The 22341-nt window shown below is 42.0% G+C and overlaps 1 protein-coding gene across 1 annotated transcript in view; it reads left to right on the top strand.

The window, feature by feature from the left end:
* The window catches only part of PARD3B (par-3 family cell polarity regulator beta), a 693368-nt gene that overhangs the window by 397911 nt on the left and 273116 nt on the right, over positions 1 to 22341 (top strand). Inside the window, 7 exon segments of the mRNA XM_030579423.1 lie at positions 6102 to 6110; positions 6113 to 6146; positions 6149 to 6225; positions 6227 to 6274; positions 12915 to 13044; positions 17920 to 18025; positions 19838 to 19953. Coding sequence (XP_030435283.1) covers positions 6102 to 6110; positions 6113 to 6146; positions 6149 to 6225; positions 6227 to 6274; positions 12915 to 13044; positions 17920 to 18025; positions 19838 to 19953 — 520 coding nt within the window.

Raw genomic sequence — 22341 nt, 5'->3', positions numbered from 1 at the left:
AGGGGCATATCCCTTCCATCCCCCTGCCATGAGCACCCCACATCCCCAACCCTCTGCCTGACCCCCCCTCACACACCCAGCCCTGCCCCCCTGCACACCCTCCTGCCTTGACCCCCCCACACACACACCCCAGCCCTTCTGCCTGAACCCCCCCACACCCAGCCCTGCGCCCTGCTCACCCCTCTGCCCTGACCCCCCCTCACACACACCCAGCCCTCTGCCTGAACCCCCCCACACACCCAGCCCTGCGCTCTGCACACCTCCCTGCCCTGACCCCCCACACACACACCCCCAACCCTCTGCCTGACCCCCTCCACACCCAGCCCTGCACACCCTCCTGCCCGACCCCCCCTCACAAACACCCAGCCCCTGCCTGACCCCCCACACACCCAGCCATGCGCCCTGCACACCCCCCTTCCCTGACCCCCCACACACACACCCAGCCCTCTGCCCTGAGCCCTGCCGCCCTGCACACACCGCAGGCACCTGCCCTGAGCCCTGTACTTCCCTCACACACACCCAGCCTTCTGCTTGACTCCTTCACCCCCCCATGATCCCAGCCCCGACTCTGGCCCCACGCACATACCCAGCCCTCCCCACTCCATGCCCTGACACCTGCACCCCCTTACATGCTCCCAGCCCTCTGCCTTGACTCTTGCACCCCCCCACACCCATGCACCCCCACATCCTGACTCTTGCACCCCCCACATCTCACCCCCACACTGAGCAACAAACGGGAGCTCCTGCGTCCCCCCCCACAACACATTCCCACCTGCACCCCTTGAACCAAATGGGAGCTGCCCAGGTAAGCACTTCACATCCAAACCTCCTGCCCCAACCCGGAACCCCCTCCCTCATTCTAGCTTCATGGTGAGACCCCTACACCCCAACTCCCAGCCTGCTCCTTCACCCCAGCCCTGTGCTCAGTGCACTCCCACCCTCAGCTCAGTGCAGAGAGAGGAAGAGAATGGACCAGAACCAGGGAGAAGGTAGGTACCCACTGTATGTGGGCAGGGTCAGGACCCCAGACTGGCAGCAGGCTGAGCGGATCCAGCAGCCGGGATCCTGGCTGGCAGGAGCTGGTGGATGGAACCCCTGAGCGGCAGCGAGCTGAGTCGCTCAGCCCACTGCCGGTCTGGGATCCCGGCCGCCAGCCCCACATAACCCGCCGTCGGTCTGGGGTTTCTGGCTGCCGGACCTTGCCAGCCGGCCTAGGTGAACAGAACCCCAGACCAGCAGCAGGCTAAGCAGACCAGCGGTGTAAGATAACATTTTAATTTAATTTTAAATGAAGCTTCTTAAACATTTTGAAAACCTTGTTTATTTTACAATACAACAATAGTTTAGTTATATAAGATATAGACTTACAGAGCGAGACCTTCTAAAAAACATTAAAATATTACTGGCATGTGAAACCTTACATTAAAGTGAATAATGAAGACTCGGCACAGCACTTCTGAAAGGTTGCTGACCCCTGTTCTAGAACCAAAAACACTTGGATTTAAGCACATGTATTGCTTGTCAGTGAACCAAGGTTCTTTTGTGAAATTGTGACTACTGCAAAATCAAGAAGTTCGTAACCCTTTAGGCATGAGGATGATCTCACAGTATCTCACTTTTGTGGCTGGAATGTAAAAACCAATCTGGTCTTTGTTATATTGTTAGATATTACAGTTTTGAAAAACCACCTCCTCCCACACAATCACAATTTGTCTTCAGAAGAGCATGAATACAGGATTTGCAGATCAGCTTCAAGTCATCAGATTGTTACTTACCCTTTCACAGATCACACATACCAGCAAGAGACCAACAATTTGTCTCAGCATTGCAATAGATGTAGTGTTACAAATTGGATATTTATTCATGGAAAGTGCCTTTTTATGCTGTCAAATGTCTTTAATGTGTCAGAGTTGAGACTTCTTTCACTGACGTCTGTTTTCCAGAATGAAAAGAATGTATTAGGTTATGTACAAAATGCAAACCAATTTGGTTGTTCGTCAGTCTGGACAGAAGGTCTGAAGACAGGCCAACATTTTTCAATGACTTCTGAAATTTTAGCACCAATGATTTAACTCACTTGTTTTAGCAGGCAATGAAGAAACCCAGTAAAGAAATTGTGGAAAATGTAGGGGGAAATTGAAATCTTTAGGCTAATTTTTATATAGAAAAGTGAAGTGCATCTTATAGATTTTAGAGAATCCCCACTCATGCAGTTTACCCCCCAGAAACGACCAGAATCTCTCACGATCATTGGATAACTTAACTCATCCAGCAGTTAGTCTTACAAAAAATAGTGACATGAAAAAGTAATAATCCTAAAAAGAATCCTAATGCATTTAAAGAACCGTACAAGATTAAACCACTGTTATACTGATGATTGCTCTTTAATGATCCACATCAACTCCTTTTGTGATTTTTTGCAAGAATGTACTCTTTGGCTTCAATAGCTATAAGAGAGGTATTACCAATATACATGACATTTGTACTTATATAGAACAGGACACTAAGATGCTTTCATCTGAGGACAAGATGCTAAAGTGCCTCTTGGGATGAATGTGTTTAGATGCATCCTCTCACTCTTCAATTGTATGTTTTCAATTTCACGTCCTTTTGTAGCATGTTGGCAGGGTACTTGGGATGGAATCCTGCTCCTCCTAACAACATCATCCTCTGTAGCTTTACAGGGCAGAGATTCTTTCTTCCTGTATGTTTGTACCACATCTAGCAGGCAGCCCAGCTGCTGGAGCTCCAGCGGGGATTTAAGGGCCCAGGGCTCCGTGCAGTGGCAGGAGCACCAGGCCCTCTTTAAATCTTTTTCCTGAGCTGGCTGCTGGAGCTCAGGTGGCCCTTTAAGGGGCCCAGGGCTCCCTGCAGTGGCAGGAGCAGTGAGCCCTTTAAATCCCTGCCCAAGCCCAGCTGCCAGAGCTGCGGCGGCGCTTTAAAGGACCCGCGGCTCCCTGCAGCGGCTGGAGCCCTGGCCCTTTAAATCACAGCCACAGGAGCCAGTCCAGTCCAGCATGGCGTACTGGCTCTTGCCAGTACGCCGTACTGGACCATACCAGCTTACTTTCACCTCTGATTAGTAGTTAATTATATGAGGTGGGTCAGGGAACAGAATGGCTGCACTGAATGCCAGGAAGCAGTTCACTCAGAGGGAAGAAGGTCAAAGGTGGTCCCAGGGAGTGGCCAGAGTGTGATTTTTAAGGGGCAAACTCCACGTAGAAGAATACAGTGTCATGGCCACTATTACAATCAAAATGCTAAGTGTCCTGTGGCCTGCCTACAATAGAGATGGCCATAAATTACCTTTTGCTTTGATTCCCCACATAAATCACGTTTACTCAGACTATGCCAGGGAACATTAATTTCATTCTTAATGACTGTGGCCCACTTGCAGGTTCAAAGATGGAATGAAAAAATACCTAATTTGTTCAGACTCTAAAAGTTGTTTTCCTAATCCAAAGGCAGCAGAAAGAAACCTTTTAGAGATAAAAGGAAAAATACAAATACTGTACAACAGTACAAACATAGCTTGTCTTGAGCCAAATGTATTATCTTGCAGTACAGTGTACTAACACTAGACCATAATACCAGTAATGTGCGAATCTGAGTTTGAGGGTTGTTCAAACATTTTCCCCAATCCTCAAAATCACAGAAAGTCTCTGTGCTAAATAACTTTCTCTGGTCCCCTGCAAAAACAGTATTCAGCTGCCTCCAACTGTTTGTTGTCTTTGGTGGGATGGTTTAGTAGTTCTAAATGTACTGCACTGTAAACATGTAGGACTACTTTGCTTTTATTCAGTCCATCAGATATGTCATGAGCTTTGCATTTAAACCTACCACATTTAAAGAGGTCAAAGAGCTTTTAAGAACTGAGTTTATAAAAGACAGCCAACATCTGCAGAAATACTAATCTCACATGAAAGAATTGCAAAGCAAAAACAAGAAAGTATGGGAGTGTCTAAGGCTGTACTGATTAATTAAAAATAATTATTGATATATTCCTGTATGTAGGCTAAAATTTGAAAATGTCTAGTGTGTACTTGTACATATTTGTGCAAGCAGCTTTGACAGATTTTTAAGCAAGTAGGGCTTATTCACAGGTATATACACAGAACAGGAAAGAGACTATGGGATTGTATGAGAAGAATATGAACCTGTTTAAAAAAAAAAAAAAGGGTTAAAATCCTTAGAGGCTTACAAAAAGGCAGCTTTTTTCCTTCATGCTCCCATTGAAATCAAGGGAATCATTATTTCAGTGAATTTTATTAGGGCACAAAGGAATTATAACTGATGTGCGAGAGTAATAAAGGCCCTGTACCAAAGTGTTTAACTCTTTTCTCTCCCTTCACATTCACATATTCCTAAGGCACCAATTTTTTGTATGTGGTGGAAAGGTGGGGCTAGCATATTCCTTTGGCTATCTGTAAATTTACGTTGGCATCAGACACAGACAATGGAGTGTTTTCCACTATATTCCTCCCAAATCGTTACCTAATGCTTCCTGTGCTCTTTTCCTGGCCCCCTCTATACGAAGGTCATAATCCTCCTTATTTTCTTCTGTCCTTTCACCCTCCCTCATTGTTTCACTCATCTTCCAGTCCTCTCCTCCTCCTATTCCCTCCCTGTTTGTTTTCCTTTTCTGGCCCCATTGTTCCTTTTAGTACTGTGACACTGTTTTCTCATCATGCCCTGCTCTGGTAACAGTGATTGATTCCCAGTTCCAGCAAAAATAATACTTAAGAAAACTGGATTTAACATGGCAAACTGTCACTCCACACAAAAATCATTTAGTTGGACCTGGCAGCAATGCTACAAGAGTTAATTGAACATCAGTGTGATAGAAAAATACAAATGGAAAAGTATACACATTTTGGATTGCACAGCAATGAGATGTAGAAACCAGTTCTGATGAGGGCATTATGAAGAACACACGAGCTCATAGTTGAACAAGCTAATGTGTTTTTGATCCTACTTCCTTTCTGTTGTTCTTTCAGCCCTTCTTCCATTCATGATAGATTTCTTCAGTCTCAGCCCCTTTCTCTTTCTTCTTTCAGAGTTCTGACACCAATTTGATAGTTGTGAACTGAATGAACTCTATGGGTATGTCTTCACTACCAGCAGCGCTTTAACGTGGCTGTGTAGTCATGGCGCCAGTGCTGGAAGAGAGCTCTCCCAACACTGTAAAAAACCACCCCATGAGGGGAGTAGCACTGGCGCACTATCTACACTGCCACTTTACAGCGCTGAAACTTGCATCATCGGGGTGTGTTTTTTCACACTCTGAGCAAGAAAATGCAGTGCTGTAAAGTGGCAGTGTAGACAAGACCTAAGAGAAACCTTCAATTCTTGATCAGCAGAATTCTCTGTATTTTATATCTCTGTATTCTCCTGCATACATAAACAAACAAAATCATTCACCAGATATTAATAAAGCAACAATCTGCCCACATTAAAGGCAGAAACTAAGTGGTCCTATACGTTTATTATGCCTACAGCTGTCGGCAAACTCTGGACTGAAATGTGAATGGATTTCTTTAACAACAAACCGCTCTAGATGGCACAAGCTTCAATTTGTTGTGGCAGCAGGGTTAGCTGTTAAAATACATGAAGAGTTTTCATAAAATGTGGATGCTTTCTTCTAGTGACCCATTTATATGAGAACACTTCCTTATATGTGGCATATTAACTATGACATGATGAGCAGCATAGGACAGAGTAATTGTGGAGCTGTATCATTTCTTAGCTGATTCTGACAACAGATGCACAGAATTTAAAAATATACTCCAATGTTCATTCTTGGTTGTACAACAGATACTAACAGATGGGTATAAGTTGCTATCCAGAGTCCATATTCCCATTTTCTTCTCTTTAGATAGAACTGGTACAAAGTGCTGTGTTTTTATAATTGTCTCGTGAACTGTACTACTCAACTACTGGGAAATGAGCCAGCTAGTGCTACATAGACTTTTTACGTAGACTTGGTGATATTTACAACTGGATTGTACATAGCTTCTAAGAAAGAACATGGACTGTATCTTGGCTCTCCTATACATGTTGCCCCTACATGGTATTACTTAATATTTTTGGTTGCCTTCTAGGATGGTCGCTCATGCGAATAAATGACCAGCTGATTGCAGTGAATGGGAGTCTCTTCTGGGGAAATCCAACCATGAAGCCATGGAGACACTGAGGCGTTCCATGTCTATGGAAGGGAACATTCGCGGGGATGATTCAGTTGGTGGTTCTCAGGAGACTGGATAGACAAATGCAGGTGATGCAAAAAACTTGTTCGTGAGTTAGACCTCCTTGTGTAAGCAAAGAATTGTATTCACAGTTCCATTAATAATAATTATTGGAGCAATTCTCCATCCCACCATTTTTGAAAATATCTTCCTATTTCTATGTGTGTCTTAAAGATACTGGGTGAAAAATCCTGGCCTCATTGAAGTCAATGTGCAGAACTCCTAATTGATTTCATTGAGGTTACAGTTTCACTCACCTTTATGGCTTTAACTAACACTTTAAAATAACTCATTTAAATTATAGTTCTGACTCCATAAACCTGGGCACATCGCTGCACTGATTCAAAAGAGTGCATTAGTACTTGCATTAAGGAAAGCCACTTTAAAATAAATAAATAAATAAAGGTACTACAGTTTTGAGTTCTTGAATTTTTTGACTCAGCTCTAGGAAATGAGGTAAGCGATCTGTCTGTGTGACTTTACTATTCTTGTAAAGAAATAGCTGTCTGCTTCTGGAGGTGCTTATCCACCATGACCACTAATTTTAACGTTCACTTTTAAATAATTTTTTACTGGATTTTCAATATATATACTGTTCATGAGAAACAGATACAACTGTGATTAAGATCAAAAAAGAAAAAAGGGCCTTTAGAAATCACATGATAGTACTCTGGGTGAATGTTTGAGAATAATATTTTGTGTATGTATTTATATATAAAAGATAAGAGAGAATGGTTGTTCTGGGGAAGGGAAGCTGTTTTCCCTTAAGATGTGAAGATATGGTAGATTCCACTTCACTAGTTATATTTAAACTTGCTTTACCTCCTACCTGGATTGGCATAAAAAAAAATTGCTAATTTTTATACTGTAACTACACTCGGAAGTTGCTTTTCACAAAGGCTGTCTCATGTGGATACACTGTAACACAGCAGACGGGACACAAGGAAAGCAAGTGGGTAGTTTACCTGGGGCATTTTCTGAGATTACTGGGTAATAATTTCAATCTTTTCCTGCAGGAGACAGAGACCCTTTATAGTCTATTACCACAATTAGACAATCAATGGTGATACACTCTAGACAGTTGAAAGCATATTCTAGGGTTATTATTCTTAAATTTAAGAAAGCAAATTGATTCAACTGCAGTTATCTTTCATGGTCTGTACCTTATGTAAAACTAGTATTATACATTATATGTATTGTCTGATGAAGTATGAATGATAATCCATCTACTGAGAAAACTAGAAAGAAAGCTTATCATTGCTACCTTCTATTTTTAAAAAGTCCACTTTGGCAAAAATACTACAACTGAATTATTGATGTAATAAAAATACAAGAAGCTGCTTTTTCATAGTCAAAGTATATAGTTTTATACATTACCCAGATGTATGAAACACATAAACAATTCTGACACATGCCCTGTGAAGAATACATAATGAGCTCTTGATTGAATCAAATTCATTTTAAACAGAAATTAATTTTTATAGAACATGCTCGAGGTTCAATTGTAATTCCATTTGAGGCTGGAGACTATAGCAAAATGGGCTATGACCCATTCTTTCCCTTTCCCCAAAACCGTTTCCTGCCTGCTACATTCCAGCTTGGTATAGTAGAACGTGTTTTAAAATTCATTATTTGTTTTATTGGTCAAGACACTAATGGAGGCCTTCCATGACAGCTCTGTTTTACAAGCTGAATACTCTAATTAAGCTGGTTACTGATCAGTTGTTGAGATATCGATTGTGTCATTTATCAAAGAGCAGGAAAAGCAGATTTTTTTTGTTGTTGTTGTTAATTTTAGGACTGCCTCTCCCAGTGGGTCCCCATCTTTAATTTAGTAGTAGTGGTTCGTATCGGTGCAGGGCTTGATTAGCCAGCATATACTTGCAAAAGGTAATAGATGTGGATCACTTAGTGTAAGGAATAAGTGGTAAATCTTCCCAATGTAACTTAAAGAATTCTTGTACACCGGAGGCATGTACAATTGTTAACAATGGCTGTTCCCCATAATAAAGAGACTCTGAATATACTATTTAACTGTCTGTGAATAGAGCATTCTAATGAGGAGGAGGGGAAAACAGTCAACATATTATTTGGCCAGTGGCCACTGAAAGAGAAGCAGCAGCTTAGGAAACTAGGTCTGTAGCTGTCTCTGTGTTGTCACCAGTAGGCTCTCAAAATTGATGAAGTGGTCTTAGTAAAGGTGGCCTTATGGCCAGCCTGTCTTTTTCTGGAAAATCACTAGTCTTATAAGGCAAAGAAGAACCATATAATGATCAATGCAAACAGCGACACTCACTGACAGATCTGAGAGTGAGAAGGGGTGCAGATGTTGGCAGCGGCCACCACCTTGTGACAGCTAAAACTGAGAAGTGTGGGTCCACCAAACAAGGGACAGAGACATGATATTGACATGCTAAAGTCCCTTGAAATACATAAAGCCTTCATTCTGCAGTTCAAGAACAGGTTTCAAGCACTTGCAGACCTTGATGAAGAGAAGGGCAATGCAGATGAGGAGATCAACAAGAAGTTGGACAAAGTAACAGCAATTTATAAACAGAGCAGTGAAGCCTGTCTAGGCTACAGGCAGAAGAGAAGGAAGGAATGGGTAACACCCAGCACATGGAATGCCATAGTAACCAGACGAGCCCTGAAGAGAAAAGTTTTGGACATAAAATCCAGGAAACTAAAGGACAAATATCACGAGCAGTATAGCGAGACACACTGGGAGGTCAAACGCCTTGTGAGAGCGGACAACAGCATTACATTGATATCTGGCAACACAAGCAGAGGATGCAGCTACTCGTGGTGAACAGGGAACCGTCTACAAAATGACGGGGCTTATCAGTGGTAAATGGCAGACACCAACAACACTCTCATCAGGAACAAACAAGGACACCTGCTAACAACCGAAAAAGAACAAGAAATGCACTGGACAGAGCATTTCAAAGAATTGCTGAACAGGGAGCCACCCAAAGAGGAAGCAAACATCCAGGAAGCAGAAGAAGATCTTGATATCAACAAAGACACCACAGCTAAGGAAGGGATCATTTAAGCTATCAAATCCTTAACAAAAAGTGAAGCTCTGTCACAGATAACTTGAATGCAGAATTGTTGAAGGTAAATCCTAAATTAGCCACATCTGTCCCGACCCCTCTCTTTACATCAGTCTGAGAAAGGGAAAAAGTGCCAGATGACTGGACCAATGGGGTTATAGTGAAGATACCAACTAAATGAACTCTTAGTGATTGTAATAACTGGCGTGGTATCCCACTTTTATCTGTGCCAAGCAAAGTATTGTGTAATATCATAATCCAGCGTATATCAGAGGCAGTTGATAGTGTTCTCAGAAAAGAGCAGACTGTTTTTCGGAAAGGGCGTGGATGCACAGACCAGATCTTCACTCTACAAAACATAATAGAACAGTGCTTAGAATGGCAATGGCAACTCTACATACATTTCATAGACTTTGAGAAGGCTTTTGATAGCATTCACGGGACCAGCTTATGGCGCATTCTGTGGGCATATGGAATTCCTTTCCATATAATCAACGTCATCAAAAGCTTCTATTTCAACTTTACATGCAGTGTTGATCACAGTGAGCTCAGTTTTGAAGTCAAAAGAGAAGTACGTTGGGGTGTGTCATGTCTGCAATCCTCTTCAACATTGCCATTGACTGAGTAATGTGGCATACAACAGAAGACATGTCAAGAGGCATTAAATGGACACTCTTCTCATCCCTTGAAGACCTGGACTTCGCAGATGATGTTGCTCTCCTATCACATACCCAACACCATATACAAGAGAAAACAACCCAACTCAATGCATTCAGCCAGCAAATTGGACTGAAAATCAACTACAATAAGACAAATATCATGACCTTTAATGTTGCCTCACCATCACCAGTATGGATAGATGACTATGTTCTCACAAATGTAGAAACATTGACATACTTGGACAGCACCATCAGGACATCTGGAACAAAATCAGTAAAGCTAGGAACACCTTCAGGAGCTTAAATACAGTCTGGAAATCATCAAAATACAACACTAAAACCAAACTCGAGATTTATCAGAGCTGCGTACTTTCAACACTATTTTATAGTGCAGAAAGCTGGGGAATGAGAAAGTATGACATGTCCAAACTGTCTTCATTCCATACAACCTGCCTCAGAAAAATCCTCCGTTATCTTTTGGCTCAGAACAATCTCAAACTAAGATCTATTGACACAGTGCAGCCAAGAGGATCTGAGCACCATCATTGCCAGGAGGTGTTGGAGATGGATCGGTCATGTGCTTCCAATGGAAACTGGTTCCATCACCAGAATAGCAATAAGATGGACACCTGAAGGCAAGCGAAAACGAGGCCTCCCGAAAGCAACATGGCAATGAGCTGTGGAAGCCGAGCTGGAAAACCTGAGACACAGCTGGGTAACCATTGAAAGACTTGCCAGAAACAGACTGGAGTGGAGGAGCATCGTCACTGCACTGAACTCCAGAGGCATAATAGGAACATCGTGATGATGATGATGATAAGTTTCAAAGGCAATTTAACCTAGTCTCTATTGCTTTGAGCATAACTTTGCAGGCATGTTCACTTGCATGCATTTTTCAGTACCATCATTTATGTGCATAGAAGATAAAAGTTTTACACACAAAACACATAATCTGTATGCACAAGTAATAGTACCCAAAAAGGGATGCATAAGTGTTGGTGCCTGTGTTACACACTCAGGACTAGATGTGCTGTTTAAAACTGGAACATTTTATTAAAACTGTAATCAGAATCAGGCAAACACAGGGCTTGCAAAAGCCCACTGCAACAGTGTCTTCCAGGAGGGCTAGACTCTTCTGTCACCACACCCTGCTTCCTTTGACCTCTTCAGCATAGTTCCTTGCCTTAAAGCAGGGGTCTCAAACTCCTGGCCCACAGGCCATCTGCGGCCCGAGGACCTCTCCACTGAGGCCTGCGGGGTCCAGCAGTTTGGGGGCCGGGTCTCTCCCTTGGCCTCGCCTGCTGCCCCCGGGCACGCTGCCCCCTGCGTGTCCCCTGGGTGATTTAAAATGGCCCCCGGGCCCCGCCCACCAATGACAGCACAGCAGAGTTGAGCAGCTTCCTGCTCGCTCACTCCACGTGGTTGCTGGTCCCTCCCTGAGGCTCTGGGGCAGGGCTGTGCCTCAGCGCACTGCCCCCACCCCAACCACTCCTGCAGCCAATGGGAAGCTGCGGGGGCAGTCCCTGGGGGCAGCAGCACCCGGAGGTTCCTTGGCCCACCCCGCCTTGGAGCCCCAGGAAGGTGCTGCACCCCCTGACCCTCTCCCAGAGCCTTCACCCATACCCCCTCCAAACATACTCGCTCCTGCCTCCAAACTCCCTCCTAGAGCCTGCAGCCCCTCCTCACACCCTCTCCTGTCCCCAGTCTCCCTCCCAGAGCTTGCACCCCTCCCGCATCCTCCCTCCCAGAGCCTGCAACCCCACCCCCTCCACCTGCACCTCCACTCCCTGCCCCAGCCCAGAGCCTGCACCCAGCACCCAAACTCCATCCCAGAACCTGCATGCCAGGCCCCCTCCCCCACCCAAATTCCCTCCCAGAGCCCAACCTCTCACTCCTTCTGCTCCCAAACTCCCTCCTAGAGCCTTAGGCAGGTGGGGCGGAGTTTTGGGGGGTGGGTTCTGGTCAGTATGAGTGACATTATTGGCCCACTGGGAGGATTTGAGGACTGGTGCTGGCCCTAAGGTAACTTGAGTTTGACCCCTGCCTTAAAGGGACAGGATGTAGGTAAATATAGCCTTGGCATTCCATCCACTTCTTACAAAAACTTAATGACACTAAAAAATTCGGACATACATGTTCTAAAATGTATAAGTGCTACACCTGCAATATGAAATCCTCTGGCCCAGGTGAAGGCAACTTTGTAAAATAGAGGCCAAGTGGAGGCTCCTTTCTGGTTACGTATCAGCTTTTCAAAGAAACTACAATGTTGAGAATATCATTCTACCTGGTAATAATTAGCCAAAGCATTTTACTGTGTATATTAATAATTTGCCCTGTACAACAACTACAGAAGTGCCTTTTTGGGTTTGTCCCAGTTTGATAAATTGTGCATTTTTAACAGCAACTGTCAGGAGTATAAGTTAGGAGCTGCAATATGGATGGGGGGGGGGGAGAAGGAGGAATATCTCAAAAGAAAAACAAACTAGAGGTGTGGCAAAAGTTTGTTCAGCTGCCAACCAGAAGACCTGGGTTTAGGGGTTACAAGGCTGCTTTAGTGTGTGATCATCAGAGCATACACACTCAGTCTCTGAGCGAAGGGAACCAGCTGGCTGGCAAAGAAGTATCACTGGCATTGCCTGTGCCTTTATGTTGACAATGCCACAAGCTGCCCTCGCAGATGGAGTAATAACATGAAGTCAGTTGTGGGTCAAAAAAAAGAAGTCCTTTTCTTTGTTTATCATCCTGGATGATCATTTAGAATGTAAGGGTAATCTCTTGTTTCGTGGTCAGCAATGGTCTGAAGACATCTTTCATATTTCTCATTGCAGAGTTTAATAATATACAATAAACACCTGACAAATTATGCACAAACCCCAGTGTGATTTAGTGATTACTGTTCCTTGGCTTTATTGGACAGTATTTTTTACATTAAAATATGTGATTTTGTTTCTTCTTAGGAACGCTCAGATCATGGTTTTTTTCCAAAACCAGCACTTGAGGGCAGTCAGACCTTTACCACTATCTCCAGGCGCAATGATGCTGTCCTGCAGCAATTTGTAACTTACAGTCCTCAGGAAAGACTAAAAGGTATGTACTGTACAGCCTTCTTCGTGCCAAAAAAAAAAGTGCTCTTTTTGTTTTCAGATATCCACATCAACTAGAAAAACAGTTAATTAGAGTAAGTGCAGGCTCTGTTACTTTGACGCTTGAAGATTCGAGGAGGGTGGGAGAGCTGACTCAGAAGTTGTGAATTAAATTCCTGGCACACGTTCCAGTTTAAGTAACAGTTTCTAGCTCACTGCCCAATACGTAAGTTTGGATAAAAAAGAAATGATGATTGCAAAATATATATTGTCAAAATGTTTATTTTCTATACATCCTTGATGGATACAGTGATTATTTTAAAAAGCAAATTGTCTAGTTTGTGTCCCATTTTATAATCCAGTAGGAATTTATACTATACTATAATATTCATAAGATTTGATATTTTAGTTTATTAAGACTTAAAATATTTTTAAGATTCAAAACCGACCCTTAATGTACAATAGAATTAGGACATCATAATTGTATTCCCCATTCCAGACTTTGAAACTAGTAACTATAATTTTCTTAGTCTGTAAATAGCTGAGTACAACACCCAGCTTTAGCACTGACACTTTATGTTCCTATCTCCTCCCCTTACCCTCAGAAAAACCCCACTGGCGGCTATTTATAGCCTTGACTCCACAAGGTATTTAAGCATATGCCTAATTTTTAAGCATTTGAGAAGTCTCGTTAGGTGTTCTCACCCATTCAGTGGAACTCCTCATGTTCCTAATCAGGCATTTTTTAAAGTACCTAGATACGGATCAGAATAAGTCCTGTTTGGAAGAGCTATACTTTCTGAGGGATCCCAGCAGCAGAGGTTGCTAGTGTGTGTCTTTGTTTTGCTCGTTCTTTGTGTTACATTTTGGAGGGGCTAAAGGAAGGAGACAACCCATCACAATGTGAGAGGTGAATGGATGTTAGATGTTGAGAAGACACCACAGACATAGGGCAAAGAGAGGAGACCCTTTATGAGAGAGGGAAGAGAGAGAGAGAGAGAGAGAGAGAAACCAAGGCCTGGGAAGATATGGGTGGTGTCAGTCAAAAGACTAAGAAGAGAGAATTTTAAATATTACTGAGAAACTAAATGAAGTATCTTTGTGACTTACGTTTAAAAAAGATTTATTTAGTGAAATCAAATAGAATGCCAGCTTGGGGGGTGGGGAATGGGACACGCATTTGCCTAGAGCAGCAAAATACCTAGTAGAGGGTTCTCTATATCAGAGCTGAAATCCTTCAGGGAGATGTGAGCAGAGAATATGGGCTTAAAATAATACAATGCACATACATGTAACATGTATTTTACTGTAGAAATATTTGTTTAATTTTGAACAGTTAACCTACTTTAACCCACATTACTATCCATGTTACCCACCCCCACCCCCATATCATTTGTTACAAACAGTTTTTGCATTTTCTTTTATAATAGGTTCCAATCCTACTATGGTATCTGCACACGTGAAACCATGCAATCCCACAGGGCCACAGTGAATCCAAATGTGCTTGTGTGTCTTCCCACACTAAGCAAGTTGCAGGATTACAGTCTTATATCGGATACTGGGATTGTCTCTTCCTGCATGTTTTCATGGCGCCTTGCCCATTGTGGTTCCAGTCCTGATCTGAAGCTTTGGGTGCTACCATAACATAAATAGTAATAAAAGACAGCAGAGATGTCAACACAATACCCAATGTTTCCAATGCAAAAAATTAGTGGCAGAAGTTGAATTATGTTTAATAAATATCATACTCTCAGTTAATGTTGTCAAATAAGTTACTTCTAATACCAGTCACTGCTCTACACATAAGACTGTTCTAGAAGCTCAATAAAAATAAACTGAAGCTTGGCTTATTAATACTAGGTTTATTTTTTTTTAAAGAATCTTTTTTATTGTACACGAGCAAGATCAAATATAATGTCTGGGGAAAAGCTGTTGTAGCCAAAACATTACATTTTGTCTTGCTTGTGGATATTTCAATAAAGGAGCGTTTTTAATCCAATATTGAAATGCCAGTGTTCAGTCTATTTTTGCATGAATAATGCTAGCCACCCACAGGTCCCTATTTTTTTTTTCTTGCCAAGCTGTTGTGCAGAAATAGCAGTTTTAGAACAACCTTTTTGAGAAGCAGTACTTCAGTGCCAGCAACTTCACATTTCTGGTGCTGAAAGATTACTGGAATCTGCCTCATCAGAAGCTCTTTTACATCCAAAAAATGATCAGGGTTGCAAAGGAATTGCTGTCATCTCTCTGGTTAAGAAATATTGTAAAGATAAAGTATCTACCCTATGATAGCTTGGCATGCTGAATCTTCATGGATATACAAGTATCTACATTTAAAAGTGTGGCGTGTGTGCATGAAAAGATTCGTTGATAATGAAAATGACTATTACTATTTAAAAAAAAAAATGTATGCTGTAAAAACAATGCCTGAAACATTCCCTGCTCCAAATGGCATAAAACCTAAGGCCCAACTGTCACAGTTAGTGGGCTACTTGCACTGTTGACCCACTTGGTCTCTTAGAGCGCACTTCCCTCATGTGTCTAGCCTCAAGCCATGTCTTCTCTCCTGGATTGGAATCATGCAATTCTCCTATTCTCAGATCAGGCCTTGGGCCACTACTTCCTATAATTTAACCATGCTTATCTTAGCAGATCTGATTTATCTTCAGTACCTGCAGTTTTGTCCCCTCCAGGTGCTATGACAGTGGTAACCAGTGACCAGACTGCTATCTTAAAAGCAAAGTACACCTCTACCTCAATATAACCTGACCTGATATAACACGAAATTCGGATATATCACCTCATTGATCAGTTCACGTGTATCATAATTTTATGAATACTGTATCAGTATTAATAGATTATTACATGGCAGCTCTGCAACCACCACACCAACCTTCAGATGTACTGAGTACACATCATTCCCACTGAATTTCAGGAGTAAAATCAGTGGGAATTTAAGGGCACTCACTATATTGCAAAATGCACTTGGTAACTCACAGGATCAGGGCCTTTAGGGAGGGAACTGACATAATAGATAAGCTTGTGGTATAGGTCACTTTGGGACAATAGGAGTAATGGTGTCTAGAAAGGAAGAAGGATGAGGGAGTGAGAATACGCAGTGGAAGAAGTCAGTATAGTCACTAGTTTTTCTCCAAAGATGCTCAGTAATGTGAGACCAGAATGGAGGTAGCACATAATGGGAGGTCAAGGGTGGGGCTTCTGGGAGCATTCAGAATGGCATGAGAGAGAATGAGGAGTTACAGGGAGAGGGAGAGAGTTGAAAGTGGCAATCATGATGCTGATGGCAGTTAATGATGACAAGGAGAAAAGGTGAAGGCTAGGAGGAAGAAAAGTCAGAGATGTTCATAGACTGGTGATCACAAAGGGAGTAAATGATAGGAAAGTATAGAGTAGAAGGAAGGAATGATGGTGAAGAGGAACTTGTCATGTTCGTGGTCGTAGACGGGCATTACAGGAGGAATTTAGACAATGATCTAGGGCTTCCTGCTTAGCCATCCTGTCATGGGATAATAGCAACTTTTCTTTTTTCCTATTAAGAACAGAGAAGGAGGAGATATCTGCAGGGAAGGCACCTTACTACCTATACGTTGCAAACCAAAAAAATTAAAACAGTTGAACTTTCTTTTATTTAAAAAACAGGAGTACTTGTGGCACCTTAGAGACTAACAAATTTATTTCAGCATGAGCTTTCATGAGCTACAGCTCACTTCTTCGGATGCATAGAATGGAACACGCAGACAGAAGATATTTTATAGATACAGAGAACATGAAAAGGTGGAAGTATGCATATCAACAGGAAGAGTCTAATCAATTGAGATGAGCTATCATCAGCAGGAGAAAAAAACCTTTTGAAGTGATAATTAAGTTGACCCATAGAAGGTGTGAGGAGAACTTAGCACAGGGAAATAGATTCAATTAGTGTAATGACCCAACCATTCCCAGTCTCTGTTTAAGCCTGAGTTAGTTGTATCTAATTTGCATATTCGAGTTCGGCAGTCTCTCTTTGGAGTCTGTTTTTGAAGTTTTTTTGTTGCAAAATTGCCACCCTCAAGTTTGTCACTGAGTGGTTAGAGAGATTGAAGTGTTCTCCCACTGGTTTTTGAATGTTATGATTCCTGATGTCAGATTTGTGTCCATTTATTCTTTTGCGTAGAGACTGTCCGGTTTGGCCAACGTACGTGGCAGAGGGGCATTGCTGGCACATGATGGCATATATCACGTTGGTAGATGTGCCCCTGATGGCATAGCTGATGTGGTTAGGTCCTATGATGGTGTCACTTGAATAGATATGTGGACAGAGTTGGCATCGGGCTTTGTTGCAAGGATAGGTTCCTGTGTTAGTGTTTGTTGTATGGTGTGCGGTTGCTGGTGAGTATTTGCTTCAGGTTGGGAGGCTGTCTATAAGCGAGGACTGGCCTGTCTCCCAAGATCTGTGAGAGTGAGGAATCATCTTTAAGGATAGGTTGTAGATCTTTGATGATGCGCTGGAGAGGTTTTAGTTGGGGGCTGTAGGTGATGGCTAGTGGCGTTCTGTTATTTTCTTTGTTGGGCCTGTCCTGTAGTAGGTGGCTTCTGGGTACTCTTCTGGCTCTGTCAATCTGTTTTTTCACTTCAGCAGATGGGTATTGTAGTTTTAAGAATGCTTGTAGGTGTTTATCTGTCCACATATCTATTCAAGTGTCTCCTGTTCTTTTTGCGGATACAGACTAACAGGGCTGCTACTCTGCAACCTTTCTTTTATTTAATTAGTTTAGGCATTTATCTAATTTGTGGATCACTTCAGGCCTTCCAGTCTAGTTATGGATCAGTGAACTGGTGTAATATAATTGCTGCTACTACTTTGTTTAACCCTTTTTAGTTTCAGAGCTGACTATGTCCGATCATGGTAGCGCTGAGAATGAAGTTCCACCTCCCCTGCCCCCACACCCAAGTGAAGAGCTACTTTCTGAAGATTATAATCATAGGTTTGGATTTACTTTTTATTGCCGTTATTTTTATTATTTATGGCTAGAATGTCTCAGTTCTCACTGATGATTGTGATATTATTTCTCATTGATTAAAAGTACTGTTATTGTGTGTATAAGTAGATGTGGAATCTGCACATAATAGTTGCGATCAAGTTGACATTTCTGCAATATAAATGATGCTTGGTTATTTTGGAATTTAATATCTTATCTATTTCAGTAGTTTTCAAATTATGGTACATCTATCACTCTTCATTGGTGCACGGATTTTTAAACATTAATTATTTTCATAATCATGCTCTATTTTTCAAAGAAAATGGTATATTATACCCCTTCAGGGTAATCCGCTGGCGGGTCGCGAGTTTGTTTACATTGACCGTCCGTAGGCATGGCCTCCTGTAGCTTCCAGTGGCAGCAGTTCACCCGTTGGCCAGGAACGGCAAACAGCAGCCACTGGGAGCTGCGGTCGGTCATGCCTGCGAACAGTCAATGTAAACAAACTGTCTTGCAGCCTGCCAGCAGATTTACCCTGATGGGCCACAGGTTGCCCACCAGTGCCTTAAACACTTCATATCCAGGTAGATTCTTATAATTTTTTTCATTGTGTTTTACTTAATGTACATGAATTTCATTGGTGTCTATTTTGTTCTTTTAATATGATGTTCTCTTGTCTCTAAGGTGTATAACACACTCACATATACAAACTAACATAAACAAGCAAACAAAATCCTTTGTAAACTAATCAAATGATGGGCCAGATTCTCAGTTGCTTTACTCTCAGTGAGGATTTGGCTATATATCTCCTGCAGACTGGGAAGGAAGGGAGGAAGAGAGAGATTGTCACTCTTATTTCTCTTTTTAAATATTTGGGATATGATCATCTGACACTGAAACTGAGAGTAGAGCTGGTCAGAAAAACTTGGAACCATTTTCTGTCAGAAAATGCAATTGCAACTAAATTGAAATGCTTTGCAAAATTGTGTCTGTCTTGCTGAAATTCCCTTTCAGGGAAAAATGGGCGGGGGAAAGGAATCAAATTCTTGAACTGTCCTTTTTCAACAGTGTTTGAATGAAATTTTCCAGTCTTTCGTTTTGAAATTACTTTTGTTTGAAATTATCTTAATTTTTTTAATTATATGTTTTAATATAAAATCAAAATGAAAACAAAAAGTTTTTTCATTGAGCCAAAATTGCTTTTTGGGAGGGCAGGTGGGGAGAATTTTCCTTCATAGAGAATTTTGAAATTTTCAGGTTTCATTCCAATTCTAAACTGAACCAAATTTCAAATTTCAGTCCTTTGTGAAACAGAATTTTGCTCCTCCATGCAGGTTTATTTATGGTGAGCTTCTGTGAAATGATGATGGGTGGTGGTGGTCTTTTTAAATGCCATCATTCACATAGATCGTTGACATGTCAGCGAGAGTGAACCAGGTGCAGGGGCTGCATTTTGTGCAACCTATTTGGTAAACAATCCAGACAGGAGGTAGTTAAATAGAGCTCAGCAGAAGAGAAAACAAGACTGTTGGCACTAGATATTTCCCCTTCTGTTCTGTTAAATAAAATCATATTTAAATATTAAACGTGTAAAAACAGCAGTTATCTTCACGAAGAATCTGTATTCAAATATATATAATTAAATACATGTGAGTAGAGGTGCTAAATCTCACAAAAGAAACGTGACAATCAGAGATTTATTTAAGATGCATGATTGCAAACAACTGGAGGAGAAAATACATTTATATTGTGAAAGTTTTAATTACTTCACTTGGTTTTGTATTAATGTCTCAATGTTTTGCATGGCTTTTTCCACAGCTCTGTAGTGGATTCAGCAGCATATTTAACAGATCAGAACATCAACTTCAGATCTTTGACACCAGCCAAGCAGCCTGAATCAATTAATCTGAGAACCTCCAAAAGCATGGATCTTGGTAAGCTGGAGGGGGGTGGGGTCATCAGGTCATCATTTTAGCCATAGCACATCTGCAGTATCTCCTTATTTTCTGCTTTTGTTACTTAAAGGCACAGATCAGTGAGCATGTTCTTCAGCAGAGCTGCTGTGGTGGGGACAATAGTATGCCTCCTATAACATCTAATCACAATTACTATAGTTATTGAATTAAGCATATTTTCCCCCAAATATCATTTTGTTGTCATACATTGTATTGAAATCTCAGTTGAAAGAGAGCTTTTGTGAAAATAAGGTAGAAGAATTGCCAGAGTTATGTCTTTAAACAGTCCATGCATGTCTAAGTTTATAACAAAACAATAAACATATTATTTTCTGATAGAATTTAGGCAATTGCAAAACTGAATTAGACAACAGCTGATTTTCTTAGGACAAGATCATTGACAATAACAAAGTTGAACAATCAAAACATCGCAGTAGGTTTTCATAGGTGTAAGGTTATGGTCCACTACCCATCAGAGCTGTGCAGAAAATTTTGCAACATGGGTGAAACTGAGAGAAAGTTGTTTTCACAATATTAGCAAACTGTTTGTGCAAGGGTTGATGTTTTTTTTTTTTTTTTTATTTGGTTTTTACCCAAATACTTTTCTGTGGGGAAAACTGAGTTGTATTTTAACAGTAGCAAGAAGAAAAGTCTCCAAGCCTTTTAAAACTCAAAGAATCAGGAACCAAGTAAAACCTTTTATATTTCTTCCATATGGCACATCTCTCTCTTTTTCTGGGTATTTCATATTTATGCCCTGATCCAATAGGTTTGAGTAGTTCCACTGGTGTGGCGCTAAGCGTGCACGTAGGTGTTCTGCTAGATGAGGGCCTTAAATAGATCATGAACGGTTTATTTAGACACACACAGAGCCAACAGATTAAAGCTTCTTAAATGGTGGTCGCATTGTATTTCCTTCTGACATGGTGCAGATTTATCTTAGTATTTTGTGTTCTGATTTTTTAATACAGAAAATATGTGCATTTTCATAGTAGACAGGAAGTGAGCAACACGGGCAGGGCCTTGGTGGGGCGGGGCAAGACATGAAGGAGGAGTGTGGCCTGGGGTAAGAGGTAGATCAAGGGTGGGGCCTTTGAGGGGAGAGATGGGGCACAGGGCGGAGCCTGGGGGGTATGGTTACCAGTATTTAGAAAACCCTAATAGACCTGTGGAGTGAGATTAGACATATTGAAGTATCTGAGGAACCTTTACAAACATGCCTTTTAAGCAGCTTTTTCCCATTTAAACCAGGGAAATCTAATTTGAGTCACTACATGGATACAATTGCCACAGTATCACATAGTAGAGAGAACCAGTCTCTTCGGTTGCAGGGTCCAAAACCAAGTAAGGCTTTCCATGTCAACATTTTAAACTCCATATACAACCAGAACAGAACATGGAGCACTAGTGAAACAATTTCTGAGTAGTCCCTACGGGTAGTCAAAAGTACGATATGTTACAATAGCCTAATCTCAAGCTGCCAAAAAAAAAAAAAAGCCGGTCGGCAGTTCTTTGATGGCAGCTCAATTGCACCGCTCCATTCTTCAGCGGAAGTTCAGCGGCGGGTCCTTCTCTTCCTCTTCACCAGCACTTCAGCAAGAGCTCAAAGAGGAGGAGAGGGACCGAGGGACCTGCCGCCGAAGACCTGGACGGGCCTCCCCAATAGCGGACAGAGTGGTGCCCCTTTGTGTTGGCCACCCTAAGCACCTGCTTCCTTAGCTAGTGCCTGGAGCCAGCCGTGCTTCTGCCTGGCATCCAGAAGCAACACCAAACTGTGACTTGTCGGGCACGCTGCCTAAATCCAGGATTCCAATACTATCCTCAGAACTTCTTCTAGCTGCTTCTCCCATCGCACCAACATTGTATTGCATTCTTCCGGCATTAAACTGGAACCAGCTCTCTTTTTTCCTTGCTTCCATCTCTTAAGAGACTGGATCATTTGCTTCATTGCACAAGCTAGGCCAAGCATGGATAACAGTGAGTTGGATGTTGGCATTATTCAAACACACCACAGCCCATGTCCCTTCACTATCCCTCTCAACTAACTTGCATATGTGTTAAACGGGAGGGTGACAAAATCTATTTCTGAGGTATCCTTCATGACAGAGTCCTTAGAGCACAAGACCAGTTGTCCAAAACTATCTACTGGGGTATCTCACAAAGATAATAGCTGTTCTACTTGCCCTGTTAGGTACCACAGATAAGCCCATAATATCTGTTGATCAGAGGCATCAAAAACTGCTGACAAACAAAAGAACTGTCATAAATACTTGACCTTCATCCATTGTTAGCAGGTCATCAGCCTGGCCTTTTTCTGTCTTGTTCCCGGGCCTGAAACCTGTGTGACCTTGAAGTCAAGGAGACCTG

This window comes from Gopherus evgoodei, chromosome 11 (genome assembly GCF_007399415.2).
Source record: "Gopherus evgoodei ecotype Sinaloan lineage chromosome 11, rGopEvg1_v1.p, whole genome shotgun sequence".
Lineage (NCBI taxonomy): Eukaryota > Metazoa > Chordata > Testudines > Testudinidae > Gopherus > Gopherus evgoodei.
Note: the sequence above shows the minus strand (reverse complement) of the source record. Positions and strands in the feature narration are given on the sequence as shown.